The sequence below is a fragment of the Chiloscyllium plagiosum genome, unplaced genomic scaffold (genome assembly GCF_037043375.1).
Source record: "Chiloscyllium plagiosum isolate Xiang-an unplaced genomic scaffold, Cpla_swu_hap1 HiC_scaffold_151, whole genome shotgun sequence".
Classification (NCBI taxonomy): domain Eukaryota; kingdom Metazoa; phylum Chordata; class Chondrichthyes; order Orectolobiformes; family Hemiscylliidae; genus Chiloscyllium; species Chiloscyllium plagiosum.
Window position 1 is genome coordinate 268714 of NW_028270290.1, and position 12092 is coordinate 280805.

At 45.4% G+C, this 12092-nt stretch overlaps 1 protein-coding gene across 1 annotated transcript in view; it reads right to left on the bottom strand.

The window, feature by feature from the left end:
- Positions 1–1741: 1741 nt before the first annotated feature.
- LOC148133972 (NACHT, LRR and PYD domains-containing protein 3-like) overlaps positions 1742–12092 on the bottom strand; it is a 43336-nt gene continuing 32985 nt past the window's right edge. Inside the window, exons 6-7 of the mRNA XM_087985716.1 lie at positions 3092–3183; positions 1742–1849 (exon numbers count right to left, since the gene is read on the bottom strand). Coding sequence (XP_087841842.1) covers positions 1742–1849; positions 3092–3183 — 200 coding nt within the window. The remainder of the gene's footprint in view (positions 1850–3091; positions 3184–12092) is intronic.

A 12092-nucleotide genomic window follows, 5' to 3' on the forward strand; every position in this document is an offset into this window, starting at 1 on the left:
GTCGGATCTCCGGGTGACCATCCTCCAAGGTGGACTTCGGAACAGGCAGCAGAGGAAAGTGGCCGAGCAGAGGCTAATAGCTAAGTTCGGTAACCATAGGGAGGGCCTCAACCAGGACTTTGGGTTCATGTCACAATACAGGTGATCACTATTGCACTACACACACACACACACACACACACAGATATTCCTACACACACACACACTTTCTCACACTCACAACCCCCACCCCAGACAGACACACACACACACACAGAGACAGACAAAGACCCACATGCACATATATATTTTGTGGGGTGAATTTGTACTTGCAGAGTTATATTGCACTTTGCTCAAAAACTGCATACAGTCATGTAGAACTCTGAGCTCAAAAACTGCATGAATTTATGTAAAACTTGTTATCTCATTTTTTAGATTAGAATCAATCTAAACATCAGGTCATAGACAGAGAACACAGGGGGCTAACATCTTCAACATTTTGTCTAGCTATCACCATTGTTAACAGCTAACCCAAGAATGCAACTTTTAAAAAAACGTTTTGTGATTTACACATGAAAGAAGTGAAACTATCACTGTATTCTAACGGATGAAAGGCTTAACAAACGATCAATTTTCAATGTATAATTTCAGTTACCTCACACTGTAAATTTTTGCTATAAATTCTGTGTTACGATTGAGCCCTCCACAATCACCTGATGAAGGAGCGTCGCTCCGAAAGCTAGTGTGCTTCTAATTAAACCTGTTGGACTATAACCTGGTGTTGTGTGATTTTTAATTTTATTCTAATTGCAGTAGTAATGTATTCCTTAATTAAATATGCCATTTCCTCTCCTCTCTTACTATCCCTCCTATAACACCTAAAGCCTGGAATGTTGAGCTGCCTCTCTTGTCAATTCCTCAGCCAAGCTCCTGTAGTAGCTTTGACATCCCAAACCCACATTCCCATACATGCGCTGAGCTTATCAGCCTTACCTGAAAGTTAAATCATTCTCTGACCGCTCATGTCTGTCTTTTCGAATTAACTTGCTCTTTTCTGATTCAGAACCATCCTCATATTTCTGTCTATGCACTGTTACTTAGAAGCTCCCACCTCACCACTCTAAAAATGTTGGCAGGATCCGAAACTAGAACTAGCAAATCTCCCCAGTCGGATATTGGTCCCTTTCCAGTTCAGGTGAAACCCATCTTTTTTGAACAGATCTTTTATTTCCCAGAAAAAATCCCAATGATCCAAGAAACTGAATCCCTGCACATTGCACCACCTTTTCAGCCATTGATTTATCAATCCTCTCCTTCCCTCAAACGAAACCCCAAAACACAGAAATGATGTGCCATCTACATTTCGGAAATAAGCCTTTCATCAAGAATGTGACTTGGTTTCAATAGATTCCAGTATCTGCAGTAATCTGCTCCTACATTTTCCCCTGTATCAGCTTTTATTTCTCCCTGCCTCACAATTATCCATCCCCTTTATCTGCGTCTCTTCTCTCTCTTTCTGGGCTCCATCTCCACCTATTGCAGGAGTGAGAGCCACTAACTGCACTTTTTTTCCGAGCTACTTTGAGTGATGAAGGGTCACTGAATCTGAAACGTTACCTTTGTTTTAACTCCACAGAAGCTGCCAAACCTGCCGAGTTTCTCCAGCGATTTCTCTTTTCATCCACATCCACTTCCAGATGACGTTCCCAACGCGGGACCGCACTTCTATTGGCTATAAGCACGAGATTGACAGATGGTCTGATCAATCAGAGCTGGATGAGAGTAAAGGTCCGCCCTGAGGGCTCACGCGGGGTCTCGAGGCGCGGCCGTTTAACCGACTCTGCGCGAGCTCGCGGACTGGGGCCTCGCGCTGGAGAGAAATAAGAGTTTATTTTTAAGTCTTTCAAATGAAGGTGAGAAAACAGGTATGATACTAATCAGTAAACTGTTAATGTGTGGATACACTGAGGAGGAAAGTTTTTCTATCCAGTTACCTGTCCAAATGACGTTGGCGCTCGGGGTTAACAGGACACCAGATCAGGATGAGATCCATCCAAGGATTCTGAAGTGAGAGGGGCACTGGCCACAACATCACAGTCTCCTCTGGACTGAGAGGAGGTGTCAGGAGACTGGAGGGTTATCAACATTATGACCTTGTTCTGTGAAGACTTGTAAATTAATCCTGGAATTGACAGCCTTGTCAGTTTAACACTGTTGTTGGGAGAGCTTCAGGAAACAACTATTGGGATAAAACTGATAATCACATGGATAAAGGTGGGTTGGTTAAAAAATGTCAAGGGGAATTGTGTAAAACTATCTTGCTGAAGTTTTCTGATGACTTAACAGAAAGGGTCAATGAGGGCAATGTTACTAATGTGATTAACATGGATTTCCAGAAGATAGCATACAACAAATTGTGCAGATTATAAGTCATGGCACAAGAGGTACGGCAACATGGATACAACATTAACTGAGTGATAGGAAAGAGAGAGTCAGTGGTCAGTGGATATTTTTCTGGCTGGAGGAAGATTTGGAGTGGAGTTCCCAACGGGTCAATATTGGGACTGGCATGTTCCAGTAAGGAGAAAGGATAAGGATAGCAAGGTAAGGGAATCTTGGACAAAGAGGGAGGTTGTGAATTTATTCAAAAAGAAAAAAAAAAGCAAATGGAAGGTTTAGGAAGCTAAAATTGGACAAGGACTGTAAAGATTATAAAGAAAGCAGGAAAGAATTCAAGCAGGGAATTAGTAGAGCAAGAAGGGACCATGAAATTGACAAATAGGTTTAAAGAGAATTCCAAGGCATTCTAGGCATACATTAAAAAATAAAAACAAGAGGATAATGAGGGAGAAGGTAGAACCATTTGAGAATAAAGGAGGAACTTGTGCTTGGAGGCTTGCAAAATCCTAAATGAGTACTTTGTGTCAGTATTGACCCAGAAGAAGGATTTAGAGGATAGTGAGATTAGTGTGGAGCATGCTAATATGCAAGGGCATTTTGAGATCAAGAAAGAAGTGGTATTGGGTTTTTTGAAGAGCATTAAAGTTGCTAAGTCGCAAGGGCTTGATGCTATCTCCACCAAGTTTTTCAGTAAGGCAAGAGTGGAGATTACCGGGACCTTGACCAATACATTTGTATCTTCACTAGCCACTGGAGAGATACCGGAGGACTGGCAAGCAGCTAATGTTTTTCCTCTGTTCAAGACTGCAATTAGAGATAATCCAGGAAGTTATAAACTGGTGAGTCTTTCATCATTCGTTGGGAAGCTATTGACAGAATTCTCCAGGATCGGATTTAAGCATGGCTTTGTGTAGGGCAGGTTGTGTCGAATTTACTTGGTTGAATTTTTTGAGGAGGTGATCGATGAGGGTACAGCAGATGGATATTGTCTCCATGGATTTTAGTAAGGCTTTTGACAAGGTCCCTCATGGTAGGCTCATCCAGAAGAGTATAATGCATGGGATCCACAGTAACTTGGCCGCATGGATTCAGAATTGGTTTGCCCATAGAAGGCATAGAGTAGTTGTGGAAGGGTGTTTTTCTGGCTGGAGAATGGTGACTAGTGGTGTTCCGCAGGGAATCATACTGGGACCTCTGCCTTTGTAACAGATATAAATGACTTGGATGGAGTTGTAGATGGATGGGTTAGTAAGTTTGTAGATGATGCAAAGATCAGTAGAGTTGTGGATATTGTAGAAGGTTGTGAAAGGATGCAGCAGCATATAGATCAGTTGCAGAAATGGGCGGAGAAGTGGCAGATGGCATTTAATCTGTCTAAGTGTGAGGTGCTACTCTTTAGGAGATCAAATGTTAAGGAAAAGTATACAGTTAAGGACAGAACCCTGAACATATCGATGTACAGCGGGATATTAGGGTTCAAGTTTGTAGCTCCCTGAAAGTGGCCACACATGTAGATAGGGTGTTAAGAAGGTGTGTGTCATACTTCCAGTCTTGGTCAGGACATTGAGTCCAAGAGTCAGGATGTCATTTTGCAGCTGCATATGACATTGGCTAGGCCATATGTAGAATATTGCATTTGGTTCAAAGTTTAAAAAAAAATCACACACCAGGTTATAGTCCGACATGTTTATTTAGAAGCAGTAGCCTTTGCAGTGCTTTCGATGGTCGTGGAATATAAAATCGAAAGACATAGAATTTATAGCAAAAGTTTACAGTGTGATGTAACTGAAATGATATATTGAAAAAGACCTGTATCTTATAATCTGATACTCCACAACCACCTGATGAAGGTGCAGCACTCCAAAAGCTAGAGCTTCCAAATAAACCTGTTCGACTATAACCTGGTGTTGTCTGATTTTTAACTTTCTCTTCCATCATTGTATAATTTGCTCTAGAAATAGACTTGCCTTACCTATGAGATAGTATGCTTTCTCGCATGACTCATGAACTGCCTTATCTGGAGACTGTCGCTAATGAGCATGTGAATACAGAGTATTGACCCAAGTCCTGAGAACAATGCACCATTAATACCCACTCTTGGCAAGGTCTCAACTCTGCTGCATGCAAGTGTAAGTCAGCCATCTCGTGGCTAATTTTTAGTACTGAGTCTAGTTAAGCAAATTGTCGTTGGGCCATTTATGAATCCCTACTGAACTGGAGCTTTTCGACACAGTCGTGATCCATTTGTTTTATGGACTGGCTGCTACCCATGACATATTATGAGATGTAATAAGATTGGTCAATTCAAGGTCTGCATCTGAGATTTTCTTCAACACCGTCCGATGAAGAAAAGCAATCCGTATGCCTTCTTGATCACTTGGTCGACCTGCATTGCCACCTTCAGGGCCTGAACATTCTGTACGTCAATTTTCCCAAGGGCATTTCCATTTACCGTGTAGTTCGCTCTCGAATTGGATCTTCCAAAATGCATCATCTCACATTTGCCCGGATTGAACTACATCTGCCATTTCTCTGCCCAAATCTCCAATCTATTTATGTTCTGCTGCATTCTCTGACAGTCCCCTTCATCATCTGCTAACCCACCAATCTCCGTGTCATCTGCAAATCAGACCACCTGTACATCACTCCAGATCATTGATGTAAATAACAAACAACAGTGGTCTCAACACGGATCCCTATGGAACACCACTGGTCACAGTTCTCCATTTTGAGAAACTCCCTTCACTGCTACTCTGTCTCCTGTTGCCCAGCCAGATCTGCATCCATCTAGCTAATACACCCTGGAGCCCCAGAAACTTCACTTTCTCTATCAGCCTGTCTTGGGGAACCTTATCAAATGCCTTACTGAAGTCCATGAGTATGACATCTACAGCCCTTCCCTCATCAATCAACTTTGTCACTTTATTTTTAGATTAGATATCTCAAAGAATTGTCTTCAGTTTTAAAAAAAAGCCAAGCATTAAAATCCCTGTTACTCTTTCTTTCGTCAAAGCTTCCAATGGAAGTATTTCAAAATACGAACTATATTGCACCACTGTTACTTTAACTTGAAGTAGTTAAAACTCTCTTTGCTCAAAGGTTTTTGAAAAGAAACAAGCATTTGGAAAGGCCTTGGACATAAAGATGCAGGTTAGATGGAGATCTAAATGAAGACGGAATATACTCAAAATGAATTTCCCTTCTGGTGAGAATCCAGAAGTCACTCAGGAAGGACATTGCAAAACATCATTTTTTTTTCTCCCAATCACTGCATAGTCAGTTGCTCAAAACAGAAGAGACCTTTGAGATGATATTGTAAAATCAGGCAGTCAGTGGAAGCGCTGCTGACATTGATGTGTCTGGAAAATTCTAAACTATAAGCAGCAAAACCATTAATCAATTTAAAAAGATTTTAGTACAGGACATTTTTACATCATCTCGGAGAAAGATGCTTGAGATCAGAGCTGAAAGTGTGTCCATTCCTGAAGAAGGGCTCATGCCTGAAAGGTTTCATATTTAGTATGATTTTTATTGCTTTTGTAGGATGTTTCAGACAAGCTGACCAACCAATTTATTTTTGAAACCTGTTGTGTCTTATGAAAAGTTGTCGGAGTTGTAAGATGTTTACCTGTTTTAAGGACGTTCCCAGAACAGCTCCAATTATCATGCTCTGCTCCCAAGGCAAAACGTTTACTTCCCTCTACAGGAACTAAATAGCACATCTAGAGACCGAGTGTCTAATCAATCCAAAATTGATTGATAAATCAATCCAAAATTGCACCTCATAAATCCATAATTTGAAGGTCTCTTATGGTAAAATCCGTGTGTCTTGTCAAGGAGGCCTGGAATCAAATCCCACCTGCTCCAGAGCTGTGCAATAACTTTGAACATAGAACATATCTACAAACAATGCACCTGAAATGGAGCTCCATTTGTCTTGAGAGGTTATGGATACATGATTTTCCAGCAATCTTGTTTTTAACTTACAGTTTAGCAACAGGGCCAACACTAGCAAGGCTTGTCATTCACTTCCATTGAGACAGTGCTGGTGAGTTGCCGACTTGAACAACTGGTCTATCCGGTGAAGATGCATCTATACTGATGTTAGGCAGGGACTTCCATGACTTTGATTCAGTGACAATGCAGGAATACCAATCTAGTTCCAAATTAAGGTAGGACACGAATGTGAATGCACCTGTCAACTTTCTTTTTCAATGATGGAGATTCCAGAATTGGAAGCAACAGCTTGACAAGTGGCTCCAGGATACAGTAAGGACAGGAGCTGCACATGGTGCTGAACATTGTACGGTCATCAGTAAATATTCTCATCTCTGACATTATGAAGGAGCAAATAGATGCAAAGATTATGTGCGAGATAAGCGGCTGTCCGGCCCCATCTCCGGCACTTTTATTTCCCTTCCCAGGAACAAAGATACAGAGGGGTCTGTCCAAAACTTTTTCATTCAACTTTGCAAAGTCGGGTGTTGTTCCCGTTGGTACACACACAAGCATAGTAATCTCCACGCATTATATACACGTATATGTGGGCTGGGTCTCCTACTGCTGTCTTGACCAATGAGTGCTAGGGTTCCCCACCGTTTTCCTTATTTGGGTTCTGGTGCCTGCGATTATTTTGTTATTCACTTGGCCAATCAGTGTTCGAGCTCCCCTTTCTTTCCTTATATGGATGATGTTGTACAACTGTGGTTAAGGGCGGCCTCTCAACTATCGAGGAAAGCTGTTACAATTGTTTCATTCATTAAAAACATGGGGGAGGTCCGGCAACAGTTTCGAGTGTCTGCTTGTGTTTACTATAAGGTAGAAAAGACTAAAATGCTGCTAACCGTTTAAAAATTACACTACAAATCCCCCAAGTCTTTTCTTACGGCCTGTAATTTTTAAACCGTAAGTTTCTTCTCCAGGGCGTTTAATAACTCCCGAGCTTGTTCATCAAACTGCCCGTCTCTAATACTACCCCCGCCCAAGAGGGATTCACTTTGTTCCATCTCGAGATTCATTCCTTCAACCTGCCCATAGGGAACATCCCTCTTAGTAAGGGCGGTTTCGATCAGTCGTTGAGTTAATCCCCGGACGCAGGGAATAACGCAACACCCAAGGGCAGTGAGTACCTCTGCCACCACTATACATGAGACAAGAAAGGAAACGACCACTCCCGTCCATTTACCGAACCAAGCTTCCAACCAGTCCGTGAGGCCAGAGTCTGCCCGAGTTTTCGGCCAGTTCGTCCACCAATGTGGTGAGTCCATCCAGGGCGCGGGTGATGGACCCATCAGGGGCTGTGTTGTTGTGGATGAAAGTGCAGCACTGAGTGCCTATCATGACACAAACACCCCCTTCTCTGCCAACATCATGTCTAAGGCCAACCTATTTTCCCACGCCATCCTACTAGTGGCGCCCAGTTGTTCTGCTATTCCTTTCACTGCATCCCAGGTACAATTAATGAACCTCTGCTGATTGTATTAAATATAATTAATCCAATCCACGTTCTTATTGATGGTCACCCACCAGAACAGTGACGACTCAAAACCCGCCGCTATCTGGTTCCTAGCCTTGTATTCGTCAGGAACACCCCTGGGGACCCCTATGGCATCTAAATATGTTATCATCGAAAGAGGTCTCCAAAGCTCTCAGTTCTTCCACTGGAACGGGGTTGCTCTTGTTTTTCGAATGCCAGGGTGAATGGGATGGCCAATTGAACGATTGCACAAGTGCTCGTCCATTTTTGGGGCAGGGTCGGTCGCAGAACTCTCCCACCACAGTACCACCAGAGGTCTGACCTAGCCACATGAATGTGGGAGTAATTCCCGCCCCCGGTAGTTTCATTGACCAGCCGAATTGATCCGCTGCACTTGTCAAATGTCCCCACATCGTTGTCCCACTGTAGTCCCATCCGAGAGACGCAGGCCTGATGCGTACCCGTTACCCCTGAGAATGATGGCGGGCGGGGCGCCCCCTCTGACCTGACGGGGGGAAACTTCAAACTCAAGGATCGACAAGTGAAATCGTTCCAGGCCTCTCGGTCCTGGTACAGCCTTATCATGCAGTCCAAGGCTCATGGGTGTTTCTCCCATCCCAGCAGGAATGGGACCACCTGAGGGTTAGGGTGGGCACTCGTGCATGCGTAGCAATCACTCTTTTTCATGCTCCTCACAATATATTTGACCCATTCCATCCAGGCATTTGCCTCCCCATATCCCGTTTCTATTTCAAAGGTCTTTTCCAAATCCGTCACCTCAATTATTCTAATCTTTTCCTGCTCATCGGTGGCGGATGAGCCCCCAGACTCAGCTTCAATGACCGTGATATACATGCAGCACAGCTGCAACCCCTCCTGTCCTGCCTGGCTCCCAACCCTAATACCCAGTATTGTTCCATTAAGGCTCGCCCCATTGTTTCCCAAGTTCTTTATGGTCAGATAGAGCGGATTGCATTGATTCTGCCCACAATCCCGTCCAGGGGTGATGGGATCACAGACAACTGACACCATAGCTGGACCCTGGGGGCTGGAGGCATATTTATGCCTTCCCTACCATGCAATTGTAATACTAATGTCTGACCCTGGAATCCCCTTTCTCTCTCTAGGTTCCGCTTAGTTTGATTCAGTTCACTTTTGGTCCTACAGGGCACCAACCCACGTAGGTCTAAGCTAAATGTCTGTGTTGGCTTGTTGGCAAGCACTGAGATGGAGAACCACTGACGGTCCTCTGCTTGTTTTTTCCGGAGGCCAAATTGGGTAACACGCACACTATGACCCAGCCCAAGGATAATGGCATAGCAAGTTAACAATACGATTGACCGCATTTTGTCGCGACACCTGTAGCCAGAGGGCACAGTTCCTTTAGACTCGCCAAAGTCCGATTAGTTTGTTCTCGGGGTCTCTGTTCCTTAGATGCCTTTGTCAGAGACGTTCGTTCGTCCTCCGTCGGTTGTGGCACTGGTCCCTTGACTCGAGCGTAATGTGTCCAGCCCTTTTCGGCCGTACGGACAGCCGTTTCGGTCATCAAAAGTACCAGGAAGGGACCGTCCCAAGTTGGTTCGAGGGTACGTTGCTTCCAGCTTTTAATCAGGACCCACTGACCCGGCTTGACGGTGTGCACCGCAAACTCGAGGGGCTGCGTCTGTGCCAAAAGTCCCTGTTGGCGCAAACGAGATAGAGCAGACCCCAGAGCCACCACATATTTTTGCACAAACATATCCCGAGACTCGAATACAGGAGGTTCCCCCTTCGGCCCATGGAACGGGAGGCCAAACAGCATTTCGAAAGGGGAGACGGCCAAATCCCGCCTTGGCTGGGTGCGAATTTGCAATAGGGCAAGGGGTAGGCACTTGGTCCAAGGCAGGCCGATTTCACTAGTGAGTTTGGTTAGCTGCTTTTTGATGGTCTGGTTCATTCTTTCGACCTTGCCCGAGGAGGGGGGATGCCAGGGGGTGTGCAAATGCCAGTCAATCCCCATTGCTTGCACTACATTCTGGAGGACGGTCAAGGTGAAGTGGCTCCCCTGGTCAGAGTCAATAGCGCGGGGCAGCCCAAATCGTGGGATGATTTGTTCGAGTAGAATTTTGCTAACCTGAGTTGCCATTGCCATGGCAGTGGGGAAAGCTTCCACCCATCCTGTCAGGTGATCTACTATTACTAATAGATACTTCAAGCGACCTATGGGGGAGAGCTCAGTGTAATCTACCTGGACATACTCAAACGGCCTATAGGCCGGACTCCTACCTCCTTGTCTTGCATGCTGCCGCAGCCCTCTTTTGTTAATCTTTCGACATGTTATGCAATCTCCTGTGACCTGCTTGGCTACCGTGTACAGACCAGGGTGAGCATATCGGCGCAGGAAGACATCACACAGTGCCTGGGCGCCCCAGTGACCCCCTTGGTGTAGACGGGCAATAATGTCCCGCGTCAACGGTTGATTTAGTAGCTGGCGGCCATCGGGTAAGGTCCACTTCCCTTCCCTATCCTTTGTACCCCCCAGAGATGCAAGAAGAGTTTCTTCTTTGTCAGTAAACGTGGGCACTTCGGTAATTTCGGATATCTGGGGAATCCTTACCAGGCAGTTTATTACTTCCTTCCTCATCCTGGCCAATTTTGCCTGTTCTTCTGCCAATTGATTCCCCAGGGTCTCTATTTTATCGTCTTTCTGGTGCCCTTTCACATGTACTACAGCAATCTCTTGTGGCAGCAACAAATCCTCCAAGATCATGGCTATTAGTTTCTCATGCACCAACTCCTTTCCTCTATTATTTATCATTCGCCTTTCCTTCCAGATCTTCCCAAAGGTGTGTACTACCCCAAATGGCATACTTAGAGTCAGTGTAGATTGTCCCGGCTATTCCCTTTAAATTCCTCAGAGCCCGGTGCAAGGCATACACTTAGCACATTTGTGTGGACCAGGCATTCGGTAGCCGTCCACTTTCCACTAATTCCCAACCAGTCTCACTAATGACTATTTAACCATTGTGTCTCTTCCCATCTATGACTCGAGCGGACCCGTCAATGTACCACCGCCTTCCTGCATGTAAGGGGGTATCCCTCAGATCTTCCCTCACTTTACTCTGGTACTCTTTTATGTCTGAACAGCAGTGTTCCAGTTCCTCCTCCCCTTCCCCTTTCCAAAGAAAGTCCGCCGGGTTCTGGCAGCCCCCGACTTCTATTCGGAGGTCTTCTCGGTCTAACAATATGGCTTCATATTTCAGAATTCTTGAGTCAGTCAGCCACCTCCCAGCCTTCTGATTCAGGATAGTTCTAACCTGGTGGGGAGTAGTGACTGTCAAGGGGGCCCCGAAAGTCAACTTCCTGCTTTCCTCTACCAGCTTTGCCGTGGCTGCCACCGCTTGGACACACTCCGGCCACCCTCGGGAGACTGGATCCAGAATTTTTGACAGGAAAGCCCCCCCCCCCCCCCCCCCCAATACTCCAAAAGCGGCTCCCTTTCTGGAGTTCACAAAGAGATGAAATGTCTTACTAAAATCCGGCAAGCTTAAAACAGGTGTGGTCATCAATTTTTCTTTTAGGATTCCAATTAACTTTTTCTCCTCCTCCTCCCATTTTATTCTGTTGGGTGCCTCCTCAATGAGTTTTAGGTACAAGTCTTTAGTAAAGGGGGCATAGTCATCTATCCATAACCGACAATAGCCTAAGAGTCCCAAGAACTTCCGCAACTCCCTCTTGGTCGTTGGGAGCTGGTCTTGGCCCAGCTATGTCTGCCTCTTCGTAGGATATGTGGAACAATCCATCTTCCGCAACTACACTGGCCCCACCCCCCACCTTTTCCTCCGCTACATCGATGACTGTATCGGCGCCGCCTCGTGCTCCCACGAGGAGGTGGAACAGTTCATCCACTTCACCAACACCTTCCACGCCAACCTCAAATTCACCTGGACAGTCTCAGATTCCTCCCTCCCCTTCCTCGACCTTTCTATTTCCATCTCAGGCGACCGAATCAACACGGACATCTACTACAAACCGACCGACTCCCACAGCTACCTAGACTACACCTCCTCCCACCCTGCCCCCTGTAAAAATGCCATCCCATATTCCCAATTCCTTCGACTCTGCCGCATCTGCTCCCAGGAGGACCAGTTCCAAAAACGCACATCCCAGATGGCCTCCTTCTTCAAGGACTGCAATTTCCCCCCCGACGTGATCGACGATGCCCTCCACCGCATCTCTTCCACTTCCCGATCCTCCG